The sequence below is a fragment of the Herpailurus yagouaroundi genome, unplaced genomic scaffold (genome assembly GCF_014898765.1).
Source record: "Herpailurus yagouaroundi ecotype Mexico unplaced genomic scaffold, PumYag 166, whole genome shotgun sequence".
Taxonomy (NCBI): Eukaryota; Metazoa; Chordata; class Mammalia; order Carnivora; family Felidae; genus Herpailurus; species Herpailurus yagouaroundi.
The window spans coordinates 7,114,354-7,139,562 of NW_024412407.1; the positions used below are offsets into that span (position 1 = coordinate 7,114,354).

The 25,209-nt window shown below is 58.5% G+C and overlaps 1 protein-coding gene across 1 annotated transcript; it reads left to right on the forward strand.

The window, feature by feature from the left end:
* Positions 1 to 823: 823 nt before the first annotated feature.
* Positions 824 to 23,381, forward strand: RAPGEF3 (Rap guanine nucleotide exchange factor 3). Its single transcript, XM_040488347.1, has 28 exons — positions 824 to 1,162; positions 1,644 to 1,856; positions 7,765 to 7,818; positions 7,904 to 8,010; positions 8,364 to 8,485; positions 8,630 to 8,798; positions 9,354 to 9,438; positions 9,773 to 9,833; positions 9,942 to 10,018; positions 10,209 to 10,355; positions 10,882 to 10,994; positions 11,304 to 11,392; positions 11,699 to 11,777; positions 11,984 to 12,134; positions 12,219 to 12,301; positions 13,122 to 13,161; positions 15,615 to 15,696; positions 16,027 to 16,173; positions 18,339 to 18,436; positions 18,887 to 19,012; positions 19,103 to 19,284; positions 19,515 to 19,605; positions 19,724 to 19,774; positions 20,724 to 20,811; positions 21,170 to 21,234; positions 21,872 to 21,926; positions 22,035 to 22,106; positions 22,955 to 23,381. Exons 1-28 carry the CDS (start codon positions 1,157 to 1,159, stop codon positions 23,071 to 23,073), a joined length of 2,772 nt encoding a protein of 923 aa, XP_040344281.1. The 5' UTR covers positions 824 to 1,156; the 3' UTR covers positions 23,074 to 23,381.
* Positions 23,382 to 25,209: the final 1,828 nt, after the last annotated feature.

The window sequence follows — 25,209 nt, forward strand, 5'->3', positions numbered from 1 at the left end:
GGCTCTGGGCCATCTGCGCGGGGGTGGAAAGTGAAGCCCAGAAGGCGACGGGCCTTGGTACAGAGCTGCTGCGGACCTTGGAATCCCGAGGCTCTGCTTCCTGACCCCCTCCCCCCAACCCACCAATCCCCCCCCCGCCCCCCCGCAGGCAGCAGTCCGCGAGCACGAGGTGGGGGCGTGGTTCTATAAAACCCTCTCTCTTCCGAAGCTCAGCCACAACTCCGGCCCCACCCATCCTGGAAAGCAGTCCTTTCCTCTGGCCTCAGTTTCCCCACCCGCGCCCGTGTGTGTGGGGTGTGTGTGTGTGTGTGCGTGTGTGTGTGTGTGTGTGTGTGTGTGTGTCGGGGGGGGGTAGGGTGGGGAGGGGGATTCCCCACGGGAAAGCAGCCCAATCCCTCCCCCGGACTGTTCGAGACCCTGAACCGAAACAGGAGGCAGGACGCCCCCGGCCGGGAAGCGGCCCCAGCCCGGATTTCCCTCCCGGGTGGGGCCGCAATGACTCACCCCCCTCCCCCTTCCCCTGGTTTCCGTGTTTGCATTTCTCCTCCCGGCCACGTGGCGGCCTGCGCGGCCACTCGGCACCCCTACCCCGACACTCCGGCCGCGGCCGCCGCGACACACAACCCTGGGCCGCTCCTGCCCCCCTGGGGTTTCTCAGGCCTCCGACTGGTGCCCGCCCTACAACCCCGGAGTCCAGACTCCACCCCCGGCCCAGCCCGCCCCCTTCCCTGTGCCCTCCCCCACAGTAAGGCCGGGCGCCTCCTCCCTGCCCTCCCAGCCTGTCCCGGGGAGGGGAAGGGGGCGGGCAGCGTAGGGGGTGTGACAGCTCCCGCCCGGACCAGTGCCAGCTGCAGCCTCGCTTCGGCGCCCGGTGCCAGCTGGCTCATTCGTCTGGGACGGAGGTGGAGGCTTGGGGCTCCTTGCCGCTGGGGGGGGGGACTCCCCCCTACGCCCCCTGCCCTCAACCCACCCAAAAGGAGCCTCTACACCCAGCCGGTCGCCCTGGCAGCCAGTCCAGCTAGGAATTAGCCCTGTTCCGCTTCGTCTGGGGCTTACAGCCCACACCCCTCCAGGAGGAGTAGGGGTCTCGATGAGGGTCTCCCCCTCCCCAACCTTTTGCTAGAGCCTGCAGGGCTGTGCAAGCTTGAGAAGGACCATGAAGGTGGGTAAAGTGGGGTCAGGGTGGGGAGGAGCAGGAGAGGAAGCTGACATGGTGGGTGGGGTGTTTGGGTGGGAAAGAGAGGGCTGGTCAGGGGTGAAGGAGAAGGGGCGAAGAAGGGTTGAGCTGCAGCTGCATTTCTGGGGGATCCAGTGAGTCGGTAGCCTCATACTGGGAGGTGGTGGAGATCCCTCCAGGGACACGGGCAGTGGGGTGGGGCAGAAGTCCAAAGAAGACCGGGAAGAAAGGCCTGATCTCCGGTCCGCCAGCTGGAGACCCCTAAGCGCGCCAGACCGGCAGGCCCCAGTGAAGGTCTTCCTGTCCCTCCCCCGGCTCCTGGCAGGGTTGCAGCACCTCCGCCTGACCAGTCCAGAGGACTCAGAGGAAGTGGTTCTGCCTGGGGCAGTTGTGCCCTGGTCCAGCTGCCCCAGTCCCAGTCCCAGCCCCAGCCCCATGGCTCTCTGCCTTCCTCCCTGCGTCACAGGTGGGCTGGCCAGGTGAGAGCCGCTGGCAGGTGGGCCTGGCTGTGGAGGACAGCCCAGCTCTCGGAGCATCGCAGGTGGGAGGCCTCCCGGACGTGGTGCCGGAGGGGACCCTGCTCAACATGGTGCTGAAGAGGATGCACCGGCCCCGGAGCTGTTCTTACCAGCTGCTGCTTGAGCACCAGCGCCCCAGCTGCATCCAGGGGCTCCGCTGGGTAAGTGCCCATCGTCTGTCGGGCCAGGGCCAGGCACCAAGAACTGCAGGAGGGCCTGGACTGGGAGAAAGAGCATGCTTCTGGGGGTGTGGGGGCTCCTGCTGGGCTGGACAGTGGGTCAAGCAGCTTGGCCGCTGTGCGCGTGGGTGGCTCACACAGCTGCACCGTGTACGTCCATGTGCATGTGGTACTCGCGTCTTCCCGTTGTGGCCTGGGGGAAGGGGAGAGGGATTTGTCATTTGTGTCACCTCTGTGTGCCCTGAGGTGGGTGGTTGTGTGTTCTCCAGGTGGTGAGGGGAGGCATGTGTGAGACGCTGGGGGCCAGGTCAAGGTGGGAGGTGAGGTAAACTTGTTTACTGCTCTTGGTACATCACCGTGGCAACATGCTCCCTCAGTGAGCAACAGAACTGCGTCAATTCTGCTTGATCTTGGGGTGAGGTGGTCATGTGAACAGTGCTTGGCATCTGGCTTTGGGGGGCTCGGGGGGGGGGGACTCTGAGAAGTTTGGAGACTGGAGCTGGAGTCTCCCTTTGCCAGTGAAGAACATCCTGGAGCTGCGAGAATGAAGGAGAGGGCAGGAGGGGAAGAGCAGTGGGGGCGGGGTGGGGGACAGGATAATGGTCGCAGGATCCAAATCAGCGGAGAAGCTCTCTCCAACCACCCAGGCTTCACCGAGTTCCTTCGCCTGAGATTCAGTGAGATTCAGTTGTGTGTCTGTTCTGTTGCCCACGGGGACAGCACTGGCAGGCGGCTGGGGGAGGGGGCGCTGGTACCAGGAGGGAACTTGGGCAAAGGGGTCGAGGGAAAACCAGAGCAGACGACAGAATTGGGAGAGCTTGTCACTTATGTGTCTTGTCGTCAAGTCCCTTTGAGTGGAGTGACTACCACCTTCTGCGTCTTTCCTCCCACCTCTTGCCCAATGGTCTTTATATTTATCAAAATTGGAGGCTGAGTGAGAAAAAACAAGGTCTGCGGAGGTGACGGGCTCTTCCTCAGCGTCGTCGGAACTGGGAGGATAATCTAGGTGTCCCTAGCTCTCCCCCCCAACCCCTCCCGCACTCCCTCCCTGGGTCTTCCTGGTCAGGGCCCTCTTGGGCCTGGGTCCTGCTCGAGATGGGGCTCTGGAGGGAGCAGGGGAGCTGGCCCCTTCTGGGCTAAGCTGTCTCCCCCACCGGGCCAGGTCACTGGTAGTAGCTATTGCTTGGAGCCCGTGGGCTGGAACCCTCCCTCCCTCCTTCCCTCTCAGTCTATAATTACTTGTGCATTTCCTGTCCCCTTCCCAGCTTGTAGAGGCAAGGTGGTGAGTGGGGGAAAGGTCAGGTGCCAGGACAATGAGGTCACTGGAGGATCCCTTGGGACCCAGAGTCTGGGAAGGGGTGGAAGAGGCCGCCAGGCTGTCTCCGGACTCCCTCAATCCCCGGAATTGAAGAGCTGGGGTGCACGGGGAAGCCAGAAGGGCGATGTGAGGGTTGCTGGAGTGTAAATAGGGCGAAAGTCACAGAAACACAGCCCCTCTCTAGCAGGTGTGTGTGTGGGGTGGGGTGGGGGTGGGGGTAGGTGGGAATTGGTGATTAAAGGGTACTTAGATTTTTAGGGCTAGGGGCCTGGGCCACACCCCGCCCTGCTGACCGTCTCTGGGGAATGGGTGAGTGGGGTGGCTTCAGCCCGCTGCGGCTGCATTTAAGAGGTTCTGGGGAGCGGTCAAGTCGCTCCTCTCACCTGTGAGATGATTCGTCTGGTCTAGGGGGGGCTCACATGAGGGAAGAAGGGCTTGTCAGGGAGTGTGCACATGTAGGGTAGGGGGTGGATGTTGTAAACGGGTGGAGCCTAGGCGAACAGTGCTGGGAGTTATTCAGGCCATGCCTGCCTCTTAGAAAACCAGGGGGAAACCCATCAACCTCCTGAGGTCTGAAGAGAGTACTTTCTGTTGCTACTAGATCAGGACAAGAGAAATGAAAGCAGGTTACAGGAGGGTGAGGTTAGACAGAGGACGGACTTACCATTGATGGCAAAAGTGACACTAGGATGGGATGGAAGAACATCTCCTTTGGGAAGCAGGAGAAGGAGAGGAGATCTTGTCCAATGCCCAGGAGCCAGAGAGGGATCAATTTATCTGGAGGCAGGGGCAAGATCAGGATGACCTCTGGGGGGGGGGGGGTCCCGTAATCTCAGAGAAGCCTGGGATGCTTCCCTTTGAGCGATTGTTTGGGGAGAGGTGGCCAGATTCTCTAACTCAGAAGACATGCTTTCACGCTAGCGTGTTCAAACAACGGTAGTAGCTAATAGTTGTATAATACTTGTGTCCCAGGCAGCATTATAAGAGCTTTACCTTTTTCATGTCAAGTGAGCTGACAATAGCCGTGTGAGCTATAGATACCAGTGTCATCGTCTCCTTTTGTAGATGAGAGAACAGAGGCACAGAGTGGCTAAGTGACAGGTCCAGGGTTGTACATCGGCTAAGAGATACAAAGTTAGGCTTCTGTCCCAGGTGACCTGGCCATGGAGTCTGAGCTCATGGTGCACTTTCTTTTGCTGTAAATGAAAACACTGACACCCCAAAGCATCACCCTTCCCCTTGCGTCCTCTCCCTGTCCCAGCACACACAGCCCTGGCCTGATGCCCTAGCCATGGCCTAAGGGAACTGGTCTGACAGGTCCCCACGAGGCTCTCTGGCTCTGTGCCTGCCCCTTCAGCGTGGCTCTGACACTGAGTGACAGGGAGGGAAGGAGGGGGGGGCAGGCTATGGCGCTGGTGCAGGGAAGCTAGCTACCCCCTCCTCTCCTACCCTGCGTCCTTCCTGTCCAGGCAGGAGAGGAGGCAGTGGTCAAGAGCCTTCCCCCCAGCCACTTCTTTCCAACTGAGAACCCCAAGCTGACGCTCGGGGTTATCACATCAGAGAGAGGGTCAGCCAAGGTACAACACTTCTTTGCATTGTGTCCAGGTAATAGGCACCCATCATAAAATAACGAAGTTTAATCGAGTTGCTTAACATTTACTAAGCGGTTACCACAAGCCAAGCATCGCTTTGCGTGCTTTATGTTATTAACTCATTTGATCCTCATAATTACCTGTGACATAGCTACTATTATCGCGAACCCCATTTTACAGATGAGGAGACTGAGGCAGAGAGGTCAATGAGCAGCCAGGGTCACACAACTAGCTGGGTCACACAACTAGGAACTGAGATTTGGCCGAGACACATGGATGGCGAGCCCATGCCCTTGACCGTATCCTGAATAGTACCCCCACCCCCAGCCTAGGAGGCTCCCAGTGCATATGGACGTAGTCCCAGAGGGACTATGACAAACCCACAGAACTTTGTTTAACGCCGTGTCTTCCAGACTTACTTGCCCGTGGAACATTCCTGAGGGCAGAATTTACCCTTCCATAGCATGAAGTGGGACAAACATGAGGCAGTGGAGGTGCCTGGGAGATGGTGGCCTGTGCTTTGGAATCAGATAGGCACAGTGTGAATCCTGGTGGCCCTGTTTACCCACTCTCAGGACAGGTTATGTAACCTCGGAGCCTCCTTCTGTCTAGCTGTGAAACAGCAGACAAACACCTACTTTCGGGGCCACTGTTGGTTATTCAGTAGGATCTTGAATTTCTGAGTAGTTGTGTGACTCAGGGTAAGTTACTTCATCTTTTCTGGGCTCCTGCTTTCCTTGGCAAATTGGGAGGGATGCCTTCAGGAAACTTCCTCACCTCTGATGGGTCAGAGCCTCCTTCTTCTGACCCTCCTGCTTATTCCCTGGGGCAGGGCAGGAAACGGTTTAAACAAGGCCTGGAGATCTGGGATCTGGGTTGTGAGCTGGCACCTCCCCTCCTGATGTGCCCTCCAGGGTCAGAATAATACCAGGAAGGGAGCATATGCTGGAGCCTGGGTCGTGGGGCACCAGAGAGTTGGGGCAGGGACCGGGGCCACCTGGGCCTTTTGACATGAACAACAACAAGTCATTAGTGTTCAGCACTGTTTGTTCCAACACAGGGGGCTGGCTGGGTAGCATTCCTGCCCTTCCTCCTTCCCTGGCTCCTCCTCCTCCTCCTCCTCCTCCTCCTCCTCCTCCTCCTCATTTCCTGTTGCTAAGTCTCCAGGGCTCTGTGTCTGGCACCAGGCTGGGCCCCATGACCCGGGCAGGGATACCCTTGGGACACCTAGCGACTTCCGCCCAGCCCCGGGCCAGGCGCCTATGCATGCCAGACCTCAGGCCTCTGCCTGGCACACAGTGGGAAGATGCCAGGATGAGCAGAGGGGGTTCTGGCCCCAAGTCTGGTTGTACCCCAGCTTCCTAGCCAGGTCCTCTTCAGGGGCTGAGTGTAGATGGGAAAGCAGGAGAGAGAGAGCTGGCGAGAAGGGGGACGGGAAGGAACCAGGCAGGTGCGGGTGGGTGGGGTGAGACCAAGAATGTGAGCACTTCTGGAATTTATGCACGGCTGTCTGGCCGTCCCAAGTACGTGTGACTGAGTTACACGGGCTCTTCACCCTAAGACTTCTGTTTCTTAAGTCAAAGAGGACGGACAATCCCTGTTGTGCCTACTTTATATCCGGTCCTATTCTGTAGAGAATCAGGACATCATGGAGGGAGACACACTTTGTAAACTATAAAGTGCTGCGCCTTTGGGAGGGCTCATAGAGGGTAGGGCATCCTGTCCAGAGAGGTCCACAAATTCCAGTTTTCAGGTGGCAGCAAAAGAAGGATCATGAGGGGCGCCTGGGTGGCTCAGTCGGTTAAGCGTCCGACTTCAGCTCAGGTCACGATCTCACGGCCCGTGAGTTCGAGCCCCGCGTCGGGCTCTGGGCTGATGGCTCAGAGCCTGGAGCCTGCTTCCGATTCTGTGTCTCCCTCTCTCTCTCTGCCCCTCCCCCATTCATGCTCTGTCTCTCTCTGTCTCAAAAATAAATAAACGTTAAAAAAAAAAAAATTAAAAAAAAAAAAAGAAGGCTCATGAGGGGCTTTCCAGCAAGCAGCCCGCCCTCTGCTTCACAGATGAGTAATAATAGCTAACATGTACATACAACTCTTTGCCAGGCAGTGCTTTAAACATTCGGTACGAATCACTCACATAACCCTTCCCAAAGCCTCTGTATTGGTATTACGAGTGTTTTATAGAGTTTATGGACAAGGAAACTGAGGCAGGGAGAAGTTAGCTATATGTTCGGGATCACGCTGCTAGGAAATGGAGGATCAGGGATTTGAATCCAGGTGTCTCAGGGTCTTGTGGCTGGGGACAAAGCCTGGCTCAGGATCAGGCCTTGTGACTCTGGCCCAGGAGCAAGTGTTCCAGGCCTCCCTTCCAAGCCACTCACTTCCTGGCCTATCATGGGCCTTCCTTACCTCCCATCCTCATGCTCTTCCGCTCTCTCTCCTGCACAGGTGTGGTTTACCTGGGAGCCTGGGCACACCTGGGCCCTGAGTAAGCAGAACAGGGAGCTCATCTGCGGGGGTGCAGTGCGTGAGTCTAGAAGGAAGGCAAAGTTCTGGTGATAGGGTGGAAGGAGGCGGGTGCCTGGCATACAGGGGTGGTCGGGGAGAACTAGTGTATTTGTTTTTTTTTTTTTTTTTTTCATTTTTGGGGACAGAGAGAGACAGAGCATGAACGGGGGAGGGGCAGAGAGAGAGGGAGACACAGAATCGGAAACAGGCTCCAGGCTCCAAGCCATCAGCCCAGAGCCTGACGCGGGGCTCGAACTCACGGACCGCGAGATCGTGACCTGGCTGAAGTCGGACGCCTAACCGACTGCGCCACCCAGGCGCCCCGTGAACTAGTGTATTTGTTGACTGAGTGTTTGGAGCTGGGGACTGGGCAGGGACTGAGAGAGACGGGGGAGGGCCGAGGTCTAAGAGCTGGATTTGAAGTCCTGGCACTAACGTGCAGACCCTCCCCCTCCTCCCACCCCTGCCCTTAGACGCCACTCACGGACAGTGAGGAGTCCCTGGATTTCAGCGTGAGCCTGGAGCAGGTACCAGCCGGGAGGGGTGGAGCCGGGAGGGGACAGCACCGCCGGGGGGTCAGGGATTGAACCTGCTGTGCTGCCCCCGTCCTAGGCCTCCACGGAGCGGGTGCTCCGGGCCGGGAAGCAGCTGCATCGACACCTCCTGGCCACTTGCCCGACCCTTATCCGAGACCGGAAGTACCACCTTAGGCTCTATCGGTGAGTGGAGGCCTGAGCCGCCTCCTTGCCCACCCCCATTTTCTCTCCCTTTTGCTCTACTTTGGACATCGGGGCTGAGTCCTGCTCCTAGCCTAGGAAGGCACTTGTTTCTTTTTAAAATTTTTTAAGGTTGATGTATTTATTTTGAGAGAGAGAGAGAGGGAGGGAGAGAGAGAGAGAGAGAGCACGCATAAGCAGGGGAGGGACAGAGAGAGAGGGAGAGAGAAAATCCTAAGCAGTCTCTGTGCTGTCACCACAGAGGGAAGGCACCTTTCTGACGGAAAGTCTTCCTTCTGCCCTCCACCCTCCTGCCACTTAATTCTCCCTCCTCTTTGTCCCCTCACCTCTTGTAGGCAGTGCTGCTCTGGCCGGGAGCTGGTGGATGGGATCTTGGCACTGAGCCTTGGAGTTCATTCCCGAAACCAAGCCGTTGGAATCTGCCAGGTGCTCCTGGATGAAGGTGCCCTTTGCCATGGTGAGCCCGAGCCCAGGGTGGGGCCCCCGTGGGGCCGGCCGGTCCTGGGGAGCAGGCATCCGGGGGTGCCTGCAATTGCAATGGGGGCTTTGTACCCACGCGGCCTCAATTTCCTCTCCTCACACCTGGGCCTCTGCCCTGCAGTGAAACACGACTGGACCTTCCAGGACCGAGATACCCAATTCTACCGTTTCCCCGGGCCAGAGCCAGAGCCCGTGGGAGTCCATGAGCTGGAGGAGGAACTGGTGGAGGCTATGGCCCTGCTCTCCCAGCGGGGGCCTGATGCCCTGCTCACTGTGGCGCTTCGAAAGCCGTGAGTCGGGTGCCCTGCACCCCACAATCCTGGGCCTCACGTGGCTCTCAGACTCTGTAGTTTCTCAGTTTCATCGCTGAGAGTTTCCCTTACTTCTCGCTGGGTCATCTGGAGTCTTCCTTCCCCACCTCTGAACCCGTTTCTTCCTCTGTAACTGTGGGTGGGGGGCACAGCACCTCCAAAGACCTGTCCGCTCAGGTGCCGCAGTGGCTGAGGCGGGGGAGCTTTGGAGTCTGCAGGCGGGTTTGGGTTCAAATTCCAGTTCCGCTGGCTACTAGCTGGGTGGCCTTGGGCCTCTCCGTGCCTCTCCGTGCCAGCTTCCTCTTCTGTCAAAGGAGGATAACGATGCCCACATCAGGGGTTGTCATGAGGGCAGAAATAATGCACTTGAAGCGCCTAGCCCTTGTCTGGCACGCCGTGTGCACTCAGTGGTGGCTGGCCTGTTACGGGGAACAATCCAGCTGGCCTCGGGCCCGGAGCGTGGTGGGTGTAGCGGCTCCCGTGCCCTTAGACCCACGGTACACCATGTGCCTCCCGGCCCTTCCGTGCCCGCAGCCCAGGTCAGCGCACAGACGAGGAGCTGGACCTCATCTTTGAGGAGCTGCTGCATATCAAGGCCGTGGCCCATCTCTCCAACTCGGTCAGTCTGCCCACCCTCACACTCTCCCCAGGACCCCCTCTCCCTGTGAGCCCCTGAGGCCCCAACTGCTGGGCCAGAAGACACGTCCCTCGCCTTGTGCCAATGGCTGGGAAATGTCCATCTAATTTCTTGTTCCCAGCATCCTCGTCCAGAAATCCTTCTGCCTCTCTTAGCTCATTTCCTCCCCTTGCCCTGTATCTTGCTGAATCCCTGGCATCCGACCTAGCCACATCTCTGCCCCCAAGCACTTGTGTCTTTGGACCTAACCCCCCCCCCCGCACCCCGCCTCGTACCCTGGGCTCACCCCACTGACCCTCCTCTCCCCACCTCACAGGTGAAGCGGGAATTAGCAGCAGTTCTGCTCTTTGAACCCCACAGCAGAGCAGGGACCGTGTGTAAGTCAGACAGGGGATAGGAAGCTGGGCAGCAGGGACCTGGACGTGGCAGAGGCCATGGAGAAGTGGGGGATGCCCACAGGAGTGTCTGATCTGTGCTTCTCTCAGTGTTCAGCCAGGGAGACAAGGGCACCTCGTGGTACATTATCTGGAAGGGATCTGTCAACGTGGTGACCCATGGCAAAGTGAGTTCTTCCTGTCTCCCCAGCCCCTGGGTTGTACCGGCTTCCCTGGTCCAAGTCCTCCCAGGAAGTACCTTCAATGGACCCAAGGTTGCCAATCTCCAGCTTTCCTCCTGCCTTGGGGTTCTCCCACCGTGCATCTGTTCTGAGTGTTGGGGAGCCTGGCTGGGCTGTGACTGAGACCTGGTTGCAGGGGCTGGTGACCACACTGCATGAGGGAGATGACTTTGGACAGCTGGCTCTGGTGAATGACGCGCCCCGGGCAGCCACCATCATCCTGCGAGAAGATAACTGTCATTTTCTCCGTGTGGATAAGCAGGACTTCAACCGTATCATCAAGGTGCCATTACTGGGGGTGGGGAGGGCAGGGGACGTGGCAGGGACATGTCTCTGGAGAAGTGGTAGGGGGTAAGGTAAGGGGCGTGGACAGAGAGGGCCTGTAAGGAGCAGGGAGAGGTAGGAGATGGGGGAACTTGGAGGTGATGGCTGGAGTATGGCCAAGTGAGGAGGGCCATAGCACATTGAAGAAGTTTAGCGAAACCCAAGAACTCCAGCTCAGTGCGGGAGACCGTGGGGGTAGGGGGTCACAGAGAGGTAGGGGACTAGGGTGTGAGGGGAGGCAGTGTAATGGAAAGGGGGAGCCACAGAGGGAGGCCAGTGAGGGATGGGTAGAGAGGGGCTCAGGCTGCATGATAGACAGGACTGGTAGGGCAGATCCAAGGCCATGGGCATGGAATGGGGTGGGAGGAGGGCTGAATGCCCTTGTGGGAGCCTTGTGGGTCTGGCATGGAGGTGGAGGGAGGTGCTCTAAAATGGGGAAAGGAGCCATGATGTGTGCTGAGCACTGGGTATGGCTTGTTGTCCAGGATGTGGAAGCAAAGACCATGAGGCTAGAAGAGCATGGCAAAGTGGTGTTGGTGCTGGAGAGAGCCTCCCAGGGCGCTGGCCCTTCTCGCCCCCCAACCCCAGGCAGGAACCGGTAACACACCCGCCATGCTCCTTCTGCACCCCTTCTCTCTTGCCCACCTTCTCTCCTTCCGTTTCCCAGGCTTTCCTCCCTTCCTCCGTGTCTGACCCCCGCCTGCTGGCCTCCTGGGGATGGGGGGAAGAGGGGCACCCAGGGATAAGATGTGCCCCCCCCCCAGAGCCAGCTTTCCCTCCAACCCCAAGGTGGGACAGAACTGGCAAATAGGGAAGAGTGAGATGATGTGATTGATTATTGATGTCTGTCCCAGATACGGGAGTGGGAGTGGTAGCACGTGTGCTATGGACTGGCTGTTTCTGCTAGGTATACAGTGATGTCTGGCACCCCAGAGAAGATCCTAGAACTGCTGTTGGAGGCCATGCGGCCTGATTCCAGTGCTCATGACCCAACAGGTAGGGGCAAGAGACACCCTGCCTGCTGTGTGTGACTCAGTGGGTGGGCAGTGTAGTCTGGGAGAGGGCCAGGCACCCTGAGTCTGACCTCACTGGCTGCTGGGCTGGTCCATGTGGTCAGTCGGCAACAAGTACTCATTCCTGTGCTCTTGGCTTGGGTGGGGAGAGCTGTCACAGCGGCTGGACGTTGCTGGCACACCGCCCATTATGGGACCGGGAGAAGGGCTACTCCAGCTATGCCTATGTCAGTGCTCAGTAGACTTAATCTCTGAAGCCTCCTCCTGTCCCCTTGTCCCTGCCCTACAGAGACATTTCTCAGCGACTTCCTCCTGACCCACAGTGTCTTCATGCCCAGCGCCCAGCTTTGTGCTGCCCTCCTGCACCAATATCCTTCCAGCCCCGGGGTGACTAGGATGTCGTATGGAGCAGGGGGAAGGCATCCCTCACAGCATGGCTGTGCCGAACCCTCTGAAGTACCAGCCTCATGCCAAGGCCAGCTTGTCAGTGGGCCCTGGGCATCCTTGCCCCTCCTTTCCTGCCGTGTGGTGGGTGGTCTGGTTGGATGTTGTGGTCCCCTTGACCGGTGCCCACCTTCCACGCGGAGCCCTCAGGAGGCAGTGAGCAGGAGCACAGCACCTACGTCTGCAACAAAAGGCAGCAGGTCCTGCGGCTGGTCAGCCAGTGGGTGGCCCTGTATGGTCCCATGCTCTACGCTGACCCCGTGGCCACCAGCTTTCTCCAGGTACCTGGGAGTGAGGCAGGGCTGGACTGGGCTGCCAGCGTAGATGCAGCCACCTCTGTGTTGATGAATCTTGGCTCCTCCCAGAAACTCTCAGACCTGGTGAGCAGAGACGCCCGGCTTTGCATCCTGCTACGGGAGCAGTGGCCGGAGAGGCGGAAACACCACAGGTAACGCCTGGCTCCCAGTCAACCTTCCGTATGAATGCCAGGCAGTGCATCAGGGACTGAGAACAGCACCCCTGGGGCCAAACATGTGGCTTGAAATCCAAGCTGCACCGCCTATAGCTGCGCCGCCCTGGGCACGTTCCTCCCTCTCAGGGCTTTGGGCTCCAGTCTGGAAAACCAGGAGAGATCCTATCTCAGGAGGACAAAATGTTAGCGCGCCTTAAGAGCACCGAGCGGTGCCTGGCACGCCCTGTGTGATCCACGAGCGTCGGCTGGGGTTGCTCATTTGTCTAGACCTGCTCGTTCAATTAGCTGTTCTTACCAGTCCCCTTGCTGTCCACCTCGCGTCATGTTCGTGCATTCTCCTGCATCACGCAGTCACTCCCGTGTCATTCTCATATCCCGAGTGCACCTGCTGTCCTCACTTCCTCCACTCTGCACATATTTATTACCAAGCATCCTCAGGGCTGGTTCCTGCTGGCCGCGCCCGGTGAATTCCCTAGAGCTTATCTTGGCCCTCCCAGACATTCCCATGGGGGCAGGTGAGGTTCAGGGAGAGCTCACCTGCAGTGGCCCCTGCCCAGTCCGACACCTGGGGTACTTCCTTGAACTCTCCTTCCCCTGCTGGCCTGGGGAAATCCCAGAGTGCAGGCTCTGGGTTGCAAGCCCCCGCTTTGCCCCTCTCTAGCTGGTGCTTACCATGTGTGCAAAACTCTGAGCCTCTGAGGAGGGTGGGCGGGATCCGGAGCCAGCCCTCCCTGCCCCTGCCCTGCCCACGGGGGCCCCTGGTCTCATCTCACCTCCCTTCTCATTTGCTCCCCAGGATGGAAAACGGCTGTGGGAATGCATCTCCTCAGATGAAGGTGTCTGCATATGAACTGGCTCCTCTCACCTCTGTCTGGCCCCGGCTTCTTCTCTCTGCCCGCCTCCGGGACCACACGGCCCCTCCAGCCCCCACCCCAGGGGCTCTGCCTGGGAAGGGATCCCCATGCACAGACACACCCCCGGGGCGGGGACAGGTGTTCACAGAGCACGAGCCATGTGTGGCACTGGAAGCTGGCCTGATGGGAGACACAGAGGTCCAAGGTCACCTCTCCACCCCTCCCTCACCCCAAGGGGCTTCTGTTGCATTTGGGAGGGAATCCATGTTCGCAGAGCCTGTTAGCAGTTCCCTGGGAGGTGAGGGATGGTTGCCTGAAGGCAGCCTCTGAAGCCCAGGGTTCTGGGTGCCCAGCACTCTGGGAGCCAGAGATGGCCCATACCGTTCCCGGCGGGGGCCCACAGGGAGCAAAGGGGAACGAGAACAGGGGGCAGGTGCTGAGATTTCTTGAGGCATGGTAGGAAAAAAAGACTGGAAAGGTAGGATGGGGCTGGTTGTGGGGAATGCTGCCCTGGGAAGAACAACCGGGCTCTCTGTGCCCAGCTGCCTGTCCCCACTCCTGCTCTTCCTGCCAGAGACTCTCACAGCTCCTCCTCTTCTACGGGCAATGCTTGTTCCCCCCTCAGGGTCTGGAACTTTCTTTCTCTGGTTCTTTGCCCACCTACATCCTTCCTATCTTTCTGATCTCAGCCAAAATGTTGGTTCTCAGAGAGGCCCCCCTCCCATCTCCCTATCGAGAGCATTCCCCACTCCCCGCAGGCCCCCTCTCTGCTTCCTCCAAGGTGTCTTCCATGATTCCCTTCAAAGCATTATGATCAGGTGGAGTCGTTTTGTTTCTTTGTTAGTGTCGGTCACATCCCACTAGAATGAGGGAAGGGCCTGGACATCTGTTTCCCCAGGGCTCCCACACTGCCCGGCTCGTGCCTGATGCTCAGGAACTAGTGTGGAATCGCCCTCGTGTGCTGGGCACTGTGCTAGGTGCTGACAATGTGGTAGTAGGGGAGAGCCGCCCCTGGCCTCGTGGGGTCATAGTCAAGTGAGGGCCAGAGCTGCTGAGCAGTGTCACGATGCAGGACAGGAAAGGAGGGAGTCTCTGAAAAGGGAAGGGCTGACTCGGGGTCAGGATCAGGGAGAGCGACCCCAGGAGCTGCGAGCTGCAGGGCGTGAGGTTCAAGGCAGTAGAGGACTGCAGTCAGGTTCAAGGGGAAGGGAGTCCACCGGTTAGGGACCCTGCAGGAGGGAGTGTGAGAAGGAGCGAGGAGACCGGGGAGGCATGCAGGGGCCACAACATGCAGGGCCCCGTGAGCCTCGGTAAGGGGTTTGGTGCTTGTTCTCCAAACCATGTGAGCAACTGGAGGTGTTGGAGCCATGGAATGACAAGGTCAGATGCGTGTTTTGAGTAAGTCAGCTAAGGAGCCTGTGCTTTATCCAGCAGACAATGATGGCCTTGAAGCTATATTAGGAAGCTTAGTCTGGCTCAGGTCAGGCAGATTGGAGGGGGAGGGCGGGAGGCGACCCAGGGCCGAGGGTAGAGAATAGTAGGGCCATTGTAACACACGAGGAGGGAGGCCACTGGGCAGGTGGAACAGGAGGTTGGCCTGGGCTGGGAGGAAGGGCGCAGAGGAACCCCCAGAACAAGATGACAAGCTGTGGGGAAGCCGGGCCAGGGGCGGGGGGCGGGGTCTGAACCTGGAGGATCTGCCACCTGCAGAGCTGGAGGAGGAAGAGTCAGTACAGGCATTGGAAGAACAGTCGGGCGGGCAGAGGAATTGCGTTCCAGAGGCGTTTGCCCATCAGGGCTGCCCCATCGGCCCAGTGTTGGGGCCCAGTGAGGAGCGGCTGTGGGACTGGACAGGGCAGGTGACACGGGGGAGTAGAGCATTGGTGGGTAAGAAGGGAGGGAGGGAGGGAGGAGCAGGTTAGGATTCCAGCTGTGCCACGTACAGCTGTGTGGCCTCATGCAGGTTATTAACCTCTCTGAGCCTCATTTATCTCCTCTATAAAATGGGAATAAGAATGATGATATTTTCGTCAAAGGGCTGTTGTGAATAGTTAGACACTTAGAATAAGCCTGTGCTCAGCCTGGCGTGTAGCAAATAGCAAACTAGCAAATGTGAGCCAAAGGAGGAAGAGGAAGAGAAAACCAGGGCCAACAGCTGAGGTGTGCTCGTATTAGAACAGCCCTGGATCAGCCCTGGATAGAACAGACCTATCTATTTGGCAAAGGGGGCGACACACATGTACTGGGCACTGGCTTGTTTGTAGCCCTGCTCTGGCTCTTCTCACAGAGCCGTGGCGCCCGACGCCCGCTGGGGCTCGGATTCCGGCCGCCAGCAGACCCCATGCGTGGGCCCCATGCTCCCGTGACAGAGCCCTCTCCCTGGCTCTGCGTGCTCTCCTCTGTGTCCTCCGGGCCTTACTTTCTCTCCCTCTTAGGCCAGGAACATGCCTGTTTGGCTCCCCGGCCAGGACCAGCCCCTCCCCAGCAGCAACTGTGCCATTCGAGTTGGGGACAAAGGTTGGTGGTCCCAGCCGGCCAGGGCATAGCCTGTACCCTGCCGTCGTCACCCTTGACCTTAGTTTGCCTGGCTGAGGAGGGCACGCTGGACTCCTCGGGGTCTCTGTTCCAAGCTGCCAGACAGAGTCTGCCCCCCGTGTGTCCCTCCACAGCTCAGGGCCTCCCTACCTACTCCGTGCGGCGAATCCCCCCAGGCTTCCCCTTGTCACCTGTCCTGCTTCCTGGGGATCCCCCGCCCCCACTGCTACCGTTGCTGCCCGCTGACTTCTGGGTAGGGGCACCAAGGAGCCCCTTCCTCCAGCTCAGCCCCGTCTTCCTTCCCCCTTCCAGTCCCCTATGACATTTACCGGCCGGACCACTCAGTGCTGACCCTGAAGCTGCCTGTGACGGCCTCAGTGAGAGAGGTGATGGCAGCGTTGGCCCAGGAGGATGGCTGGACCAAGGGGCAGGAGCTGGTGAAGGTCAACTCTGCAGGCGGTGAGTTGTGTCTCTGGGCAGGGTGGCCCCGAGGGAGAGGCCCCTTGGATCCGTGCCTAGACTCCCCCCCATATTAAGATCATCATTTTTATCATATTCATCGATGTTAATGATGGTTAGCATTTAAGGGCGGTTCGTTATGTGTCCTCAAAGTGATTGGTGTGTGGTGTTTAAGAGCGTGAGCTCTGGAGCCTGCTGTCTGCATTTGAGCCCCGCCGTGTCTGTAGGTCCTTGAGCAGGATATTTAATCTCTCTGTGCTCTTTTTAGCACCTGTAAAATGGGGCTGATGAGAGTGCCTACTTCACAGAGGAACTGTGAGCAGTGCATGAGCTCGTTTATTTAAAGGTTTAGAATGGCGTCTGACACAGCAGTTCGTACATAGGTTTTATTTATTTATTTATTTAAAAAAAATTTTTTTTTCAACGTTTATTTATTTTTGGGATAGAGAGAGACAGAGCATGAACGGGGAAGGGGCAGAGAGAGAGGGAGACACAGAATCGGAAACAGGCTCCAGGCTCTGAGCCATCAGCCCAGAGCCTGACGCGGGGCTCGAACTCACAGACCGCGAGATCGTGACCTGGCTGAAGTCGGACGCTTAACCGACTGCGCCACCCAGGCGCCCCCATAGGTTTTATTATTATCATGCTCATATATCCATTTAATCCGAGTAACGACCTTATTGAGATAGGTACTTTCATCCTGTTTGCAGACGGGGAAACTGAAGCTCAAAGGGGTTATAGGCAATTTTCCCAAGTCCACATAGTAAATGAGAGACTCTGGCTTTTGACTCTAGGTAGTCCTCATTCATTCTGTCAGCTGGCAAATGTATTTGAGAGTCAGCTAGTGGGCCAGCGAGGTGTTGGGAGATAGAGGCACCATGGCAGGTGAGATGGAGGAGTTTGATGGTTAGGACCAGAAACAGGACTCCCGGACCTGGGCTGGGATCCCAGGACCCACTGCTGGCTAGCTGTGTGATCCTGGTCTGAGCAGAGCGCTTATCGGATTCCTCGTCTGTCACATGAGCACTAAAACTGCACCTATCTCACAGGACTGCTGTGGCCATTAGACAAGATAACGTATATAAAACATTCAGCACGAGGAGGCACAAAGTTAGTGCTCAGAACGGGGCAGCGTGAGAATTATTTAGACCTGCTTTCAGGGAACTTGGGCCATCAGAAACTGCTGCGAGTTCTCCGTGAAGGACACAGCCCCGGGGTTGACAGCTGGAGCCCAGGGTAGACAGGAATTAGGGGTACCCAAAGAATGAAGGCAAGGAGTGGAGGCCAGAAAAGCAAAACCTTCTCCCCCTCCAGGAAGTGGGGAGACAGGATGAAGTCATGGGTGCCTGTGCTCTGTTCTGGGAAGCACCGCCCTCTGGTGGCCACCTGGAGAATTACAGTTGTCCAAGGACTTGATTGACACCCTACTATGAGGCAGAAGCTGTTTAGAGCACTGACCTTCAGATTGTTTAGATGGACTTCCATGTCAGTGACTCATATTTTGACCACAAGCCCCCTTCTATGTGTATATTTGCTTGTAAGTCATTTGCATATAGTCCTATACTAACATCGTATCAAGCTGCCTGCGACGTAAAAATGCAAAACAGAAGAGAAAAATAAATATGAGGTAATACTGTTTTGGACACATGGATGGTCTCGTATATCTGGCTTTGGTGGCTACTGGCCTACAGAATGGGGACTCGAACGTGACTAAAAACACAGTCTCGGTCAGTAGGAAGTGGTGATAATCAACACTAAGACCTCTGTCAGGCATTTCCAGTTTTCAAAGGGCTTTTCTATGCATCGTATACTTATGGCCACTACTTCCATAAATTAGTTTATTAGACTCGTGAGTAGTCAGGGTAAGTCTTGCTGTCTCCATGTGACCAAGGAGGAAGCTCAGGAAGACTCCAATATTGCCCAAGCTCTGCCTGTCTCGCTAAGAGCCCTGTCTCATCTTCCTCGGGTGTGCTGACCTGGGCAGTGCGGGTGTGTGGGCACCTGCCCCTGTGCATTCAGAGCATCTGCCCAGGACTCCAACCTGGCTGCTGGCAGAAGGGGCCTCCCAGCCTCCCAAATGGGGCCTCTACCCTGCCTTCAGTGGCTCCCTGGCCTCCCTCTCTGCACCCCGACCCCTCCCAGCCCACTCTCTGCTCTCTTTGCAGACGCCATTGGCCTGCAGCCAGATGCCCGTGGTGTGGCCACATCGCTGGGGCTCAACGAACGGCTCTTTGTTGTCAGCCCACAGGAAGTGCGCGAGCTGGTAGGAACAAGCTGTGTTTTAGGGGTGGCAGAGGTGGGTGCAGGGGAGGGTCATAGAGAGGGGAGAGGGGGGCCTGGCTCTGGCTGCTGCTGGACGTAAGGGAGAAGAGGAAGGAGTGGGCCTCAGCGGATGGGAACGTTCCAGTTGCTGGGGAAGGGAGAGAGCCGGTTGAGAGCTCTCAAGGAGAAACAAGAACCCCCCTGTTGGGGGCTCCCCCAGGAGACAGGAGCCGTACAAGGAGGGGGTCTCCGCACTGGGGAGCCAGCAGGAGACTAGATGCCTCTTTGGGAAGCCCTATGCCTCAGAGGCCCTTCCGTTCTGGTAGCAGCCCTACCTGCCCAGACACCCCTTCAACCACAGGCACGGAGTCTCCGCCCCCAACTCTCTCCTTCCCTGCGCCTGTCCCCTGGGTTGCTCAGGCACCCCTCCTGAGCTCTCTTCCACCTGCAGACCCCGCTCCCCGAGCAGCTGGGGCCCTCCGTGGGCTCTGCTGAGGGGCTGGACCTGGTGAGTGCCAAGGACCTGGCGGGCCAGCTGACGGACCACGATTGGAACCTCTTCAACAGTATCCACCAGGTGCGGAGGCAGAGAGGGGAGGGGAGAGGCGCAGACGGCAGGGGCACCTCGCCCGGTGTGGGCTGATCTCCCCTGCTGTCCCCCATCCAGGTGGAGCTGATCCACTATGTGCTGGGCCCCCAGCATCTGCGGGACGTCACCACCGCCAACCTGGAGCGTTTCATGCGCCGCTTCAACGAGCTCCAGTACTGGGTGGCCACAGAGCTGTGTCTCTGCCCTGTACCCGGCCTGCGGGCCCAGCTGCTCAGGAAGTTCATCAAGCTGGCTGCCCAGTGAGTACCTGTGGGGCCGGTGGGTGTGTGACAGAGCCCTGAGGCCACCTTCTCTCACATCCCCGTCCCTGCTCAGTCGAGCCCCAGGTCCCCACCCCATCTAGCCCCAGCCCCCACAGAGGCAGTGCTGGCCCCGCCTGGTCCTGGCCCCAGGCTGGCTGTTGCCTGGGTGTGGGGTCTCCGTGGGTGTGGCTGCTTCCCCTGAGGGCCTCTGGGTCTTCCGCTCACAGCCTCAAGGAGCAAAAGAATCTCAACTCTTTCTTTGCCGTCATGTTTGGCCTCAGCAACTCGGCCATCAGCCGCCTGGCCCACACCTGGGAGGTAGGTATGATCTGGCGAGGTGGCGGGGGGGGGGGGGGGTGCCCATCCCGGGAGTCCCGGTTGGGGATGGGGCTCCCGTCCCAGAGCAGTGACCGCTCCATCTGCCTGTCCTTTGCAGCGGCTGCCCCACAAAGTCCGGAAGCTGTACTCGGCCCTGGAGAGGCTGTTGGTGAGCGCTGGGCCTTGGCTCCTCCTGCCAGAAACCCTGATTCTGGGCTTCCCAGCAGCCCTTCTACATGTCTTTGGTCACTTCCAGGGTTTCCAGCCCTGGGTCAGAGCCTGACTCTCTCTGGGCTGAGAGTCTGGGCTGCTGGCCGAAGGACGGAGTGTGAGCGTTATGAGGGAGCTGCGCAGTGCATTATATCCCTCAGTGCGGGGAGCATTGGCCGTAGCTATGACGTCCTGTATGAAGACCAGGACAGGGCCCACGTGGGGTCTGGCCTTGGGCTCTGATGCACCAGGGGAACATCAGGGGATCTCCGGTCTCCAGCCGACCTGCCTCAGGACCCTGGAAGCAAGTCCTGGCCCCAGACCCCACGGTGCACCGGGGCCTGTCAGTGGCCCCTCAGGGGATGCGGGGAGCCCGTGGGCTAAATTAGGCCAAATGATGAGGGAAGAGTAGGGGAGCCGACTGCCTCTCCCACTCCTCCTCCCTGCTAGGAATTGTTGGGGGGCTAAGAGGTTTGGAGAGTGTTCAACAGAGAACTGGCACAAAGGTGCTTTTGTCAGCCTGGCTCTGAGCTCTTGGGAACAAAATTCCCTTTGCAGGCTCAAGAGGTTCAAAGGAATTTACTTGCTAGAGAGGGACAGGGGCAGAAACGAGAGAGAGAGAGAGAGAGAGAGAGAGAGAGAGAGAGTTTTGAAACCTGGAGGGCCCCTGAGAGACTAATGGCCGTGAAGTTTGCTTGGGGGGGCTAACCAGAGGCCAGGAAGCAGCGTGCGCGCTGGCTGGCTGAGTGCTTCAGGTCTCCTCCCACCTCTGCAGAGCCCGCTGTGGTGAGACCTGGGGCCCAGGGGAAGCGGAGCTCTGAGAGGATGGTGTTTGCTTGTGTCGTGGTGCGTGGTGGGTCATGCTGAGCGGGGCCCTCCCTCGCTCACTGTGGCTTCTTCCCTCTCAGGACCCCTCGTGGAACCACCGAGTCTATCGACTGGCCCTCACCAAGCTCTCCCCTCCCATCATCCCCTTCATGCCCCTTCTTCTCAAAGGTAATAGGACCAGAGCTTACCCTTCTGCCTCCGCCCTTCCAGTCCTGTGCCCGTCTGTATGTCTGTCTGACCCTCGGGGTGCTGACACGTTGGGGGCACAAAGATGAGTGAGGAGTTCCCAGGCTGGAAGCAGTGTTGAGACATGCAGGCAAGTGCTGGTGACATCAGATGGTGTCTGATACGAGAGGCCTAAGGGATACAAGGAAATTGCTCCAGGAGGTCAGAGGGGAACCGGAGGAAGAGAGCAGTGTGGGGCTGGGACAGACCCAAGGCTCTCATTATTGGCCCTTCGCCTTTCCTGGGCTGCAGGAAGGGGAAGAGCTTTGGGGACCTTTAAGCAAAACCCATCTCTTGACAGACATGACCTTCATCCATGAGGGAAACCACACGTTGGTAGAGAATCTCATCAACTTTGAGAAGATGGTGAGTTCAAGGACAGTTGAGAGTCTGCCCCTGGAGTGGGCTGGAGGATATGACCGTGGCCGTGGAAGGAGGTGGGGGGTGGGGCAGGAGATAGTCTAAAGGTATTATTAACAATACAGCTATGGGGGTGCCTGGGTGGCTCAGTCGGTTAAGCGTCCGACTCTTGATTTCGGCTCGGGGCGTGATCTTGCGGGTCGTGAATTTGTGCCCCACGTTGGGCTCTTCGCCGACCCTGCAGAGCCTGCTCGGGAGTCTCTCCCTCTCTCTCTGTCCCTCCCTGGCTTGTGTGCTCTCTGTCTCTCTCCAAATAAGTAAATAAACTTCAAAAAATAATACAAATACGAATACTTCTTTTAAATAGCCCCTGCTTCACTCCCTTGCATAGTGGAGAGGACAGCCTTTATCACCTCACCCTGCAACCAAGGCCCTCCAGGCCTCTTCCGCTCTAAGCCCTTCCTGATCTCTGTTCTTTCTCGCACTGCCTGCTTCCTGCGGGGCCGTTGGGTAGGCCGGGGCAAAGCAGACATGGCCCCATCTAGTCCCCGGGAGCGCCCCGCTCAAAGGGGGCTTGGTTACTAGCTGACCCACGGGCCACGCCAGGGTCCTGCCCCTCAGGCCTGGTCTTCTGTCCTCACAGAGAATGATGGCCAGAGCCGTGAGGATGCTGCATCACTGCCGAAGCCACAGCAATGGTGAGAGGGCTGATAACACTGCTAGGAGCCCCCGCCCCACCTCGTCCCCTTCCAGGCTCTGGCTCGGCCCAGTCTCCCTGACTCCCCCCCCCCCCTCACCCCACGCAGTGCCCCTCTCACCGCTCAGAAGCCGCGTCTCCCACCTCCACGAGGACAGCCAGGCAGCCAGGACATCCACGTGTAAGTGGGGCAGGGCTGGGTGCTGACGGGTCAGCCACGGCTGGCGTTTACAGGCACTTGCACGTATGATGCCCTGAGCTCTCCCCCACACCTCTGTGATGTAGGTAGAATGTTATCCCAGCTTACAGATGCACAAACAGGCCAGAGCACTGAAGTGACTTGGGCAAGGCCCCACAGTTAGTGACTCCAGGCCTGATTTTTTGGTTGGTCTTGAGCTGCGTGAAGTGGGAGTAAATCATAAGCCACAGTTCATGTAACACTGTCATCATCGGCCCTTTATTTTATTTTATGTATGTATATATTGTGATAATATGATGAACACTGCTGGGCCCCAGCCAAGTGTGAGCACATTGACAAGAGCTTCCCCTCCCTACAGACCGTTTCCTCTTCCTGTGCCGCTAGAATATATTTATTTAGATATATTTATAAATATATAGACATATATACACACACGTGTACGTGTACATATCTCTTTAACGTGCTTCGTATATATGTTATGAGCACAAAATATTCTTTAGTTTCAGATGTTTTTGAATTTAGTAAAAGGAGTACTATGCTGTATGGAATCTTGGGGACCTGTTTTTTTCTGAGTCTGAGCTCTTAACCACCCTTCTGCTCCAGACTGGGGTGGGGGGGGGTGGACAGTCTTCAGGACTGGCTGTGGGAAACGGCCGGGTGGGGGGGTGGAGAGCAGCAAGTGTCGTTTGCTCTTTGTGGGAGAAGGGATGGGCTCTACCGAGTGGCATGGGTGCCCCCCCCCCTCTCCTCCCCACCCCCACTCCCAAGTGGCATGGGTGACCCCCCCTGACCACTCTCCCCTACGCCCTCCCCTTCCCCCACCCCCACAGGCTCCGAGCAGTCGCTGAACACCCGGAGTCCAGCCAGCACCTGGGCTTATGTCCAGCAGCTGAAGGTCATCGACAACCAGCGGGAACTCTCCCGCCTGTCCCGGGAGCTGGAGCCGTGAGGAGGCTGGGGCCCGAGCGGGCACTTCCCGTCAGGAAAGCCAGGGCACGCCCGGGGCCAAGAGGCCCACAGGCTGGCCACAGCTGGGCAGGGCTCTCCGCAGAGTGGACTCAAGGCCCTGGAGCGGGCAGCGTGGAGGCAGCTGTCCCCTGTGATGACGGGTGGCCAAGGAGGACCTCGGAATGGAATGAGCCGGGGCCCAAGGCCAAGGAATGGGGGGCAGAGAGGCCCTGGAGTGGGTGGGAGAGCAGAGCAGGTGCTGGGACTCTGGGTTCAATAGAGAGCTCTCCACACCAGGTTTTTCCCAGATTCTGTGTCTTGTGGCTTTGTTGTCAGGCCATCTGTAGGCGGTTTGTTTTCGCAGCGGACAGAGGGAGCCTGTCACATCTGTGCGGCAGCGGGTGTGTGGCAGGGGCAGGGTGGCCGCCTGGGGAGGGGCACGGGGGAGGGGCCGTCCTGCTTTTCTTCCCAGAGCACAGGAGATAAACAGTCGGGTGTGGCCAGGGCTGTTCCTACGGGCAGGGGGGGCAGGCGTGATGGTCCCTGGGGAGCCTTACCATTAACATGAATTAACCGGGATGCTGTGTTCCCAGGCCAGCCCTGTTGGGGCATGGCAGTGAAGGCGACACCCTCCCAAACTCAAGAGCTGAGGAGGAGGTGCTGCGCTCCAGAGTGGACCCAGAGAGGCTGACAAACGGTCCCGCTGGTCTCTGGGGTCCAGGCAGGGCGCCAAGATGGCTGACCGCCATCCAAACCTAACCCCCTGACCACAGGGGCCGGAGCGGCTGCTGGAGCCTGGAGGCCCTGTCAGTGGCCGGCCGGGGCGACCCTTGGCTCTCCAGTGTGGTCTGCGAGCACTGTCACAGCCCAGCTGTGACTAACTTCCTCCACCCTCGCCTCCTGGCTGCACTTGCTGTCCCTCTCTGCCTGCAGCACGTCTCAGCCTGTTGGGTGGTCCTCACCATGAACCGGGGCTTCAGAGAAGCGGCAGGTGATGCATAGAGAACACTGAGGCCGAGGCTTCGGAGGGGAGCCCATCCCTTTCTGAGCCACAGCCGGATCCCGGGAAATCCAGTCTCTTCTCAGGGATGAGAATGGTCCCAGCAAGCTCCGTCAGCATTCAGTCCTTCCCTCCCCTGCCCTGCAGCAGCCCCCTCTCTCCCTAGGGCCTCCTTCCTCTCAGCAGGGGGAGGTGCCCTGTCTGGCCCGGAGAAGGATCTCTTGGCCTTGGGGATGACCTCAGAGTAGGTATTGAGCAGCCGGGCCCTAGGGCGTCTGGAGGCCATGGGCCCATACCTGGAGGTGGACTAGACAGCTGGTGTGGCTCCGTACTCGCTCAAGTCCTCCTCCCCTCACCCCTGCACTGCCAGACCTCTCTTCTCCCTGTGGTCATGGACACACACACAAACTGCTTCCGGAGAGAATTAGAGCCCTTCACAGGAGGCGGCACAGCTGGGATCGTACCTCAGGTTTCTGAGTGAACGTGAGCAAGTTAAGGAACAGTTCTCCGCTTCCATTTCTCCATGGGTAAGGTGGGTGTGATGGTCTCAGTCCAGCTCTAAGTGAAAAGCAAGTCAAACTATAGCCCTGCCTCAAGGGCCAAGGAGACGGCCTCGGCCCGACGGGGTGGGTGGCAGCAACAGGGTGAAGCTGGGCAGAGCCCACTCCTCCAGGGAGAGACTGGGTAGGGCAGGTGGCAGGGTGCCCAAGCCCGTTCCCTTGCCTGTGGGTGGAGATGCAGGACCACGGGGCACAGAAGCTGCCAGAGCTGAGCAGTCATGACATGAGGCCCCAGCCTTGGTGAGTCAGGACTCCCAGGGGCTCACTTCCCCCCTGAACGCATTGTCTGCTGGGGTTTGGTCAAAGGCCAGACCGGCCTGCCGGCCACAGCCCTTCACCATCCTCTCAGACCCGGGGGCGAGACCGGCTCTGCAAAGACAGCGTGGAAGCCAAGCGTGGTCGGGGCTGGTGTCCTTGTCAGCATTCCTACTTGTCTTCTCTGGGGCCACATCGATGTCCCTTCTGCCTTGAACCACCCCACAACCTCCCAGCTGCCTCAGTCCCTTGGACACGCCTTTCGAGCCTGTTGGGAGAGGCTTTGCCAGGAAAACAGTGCCCAGGACGGGCAGAAAGTCAC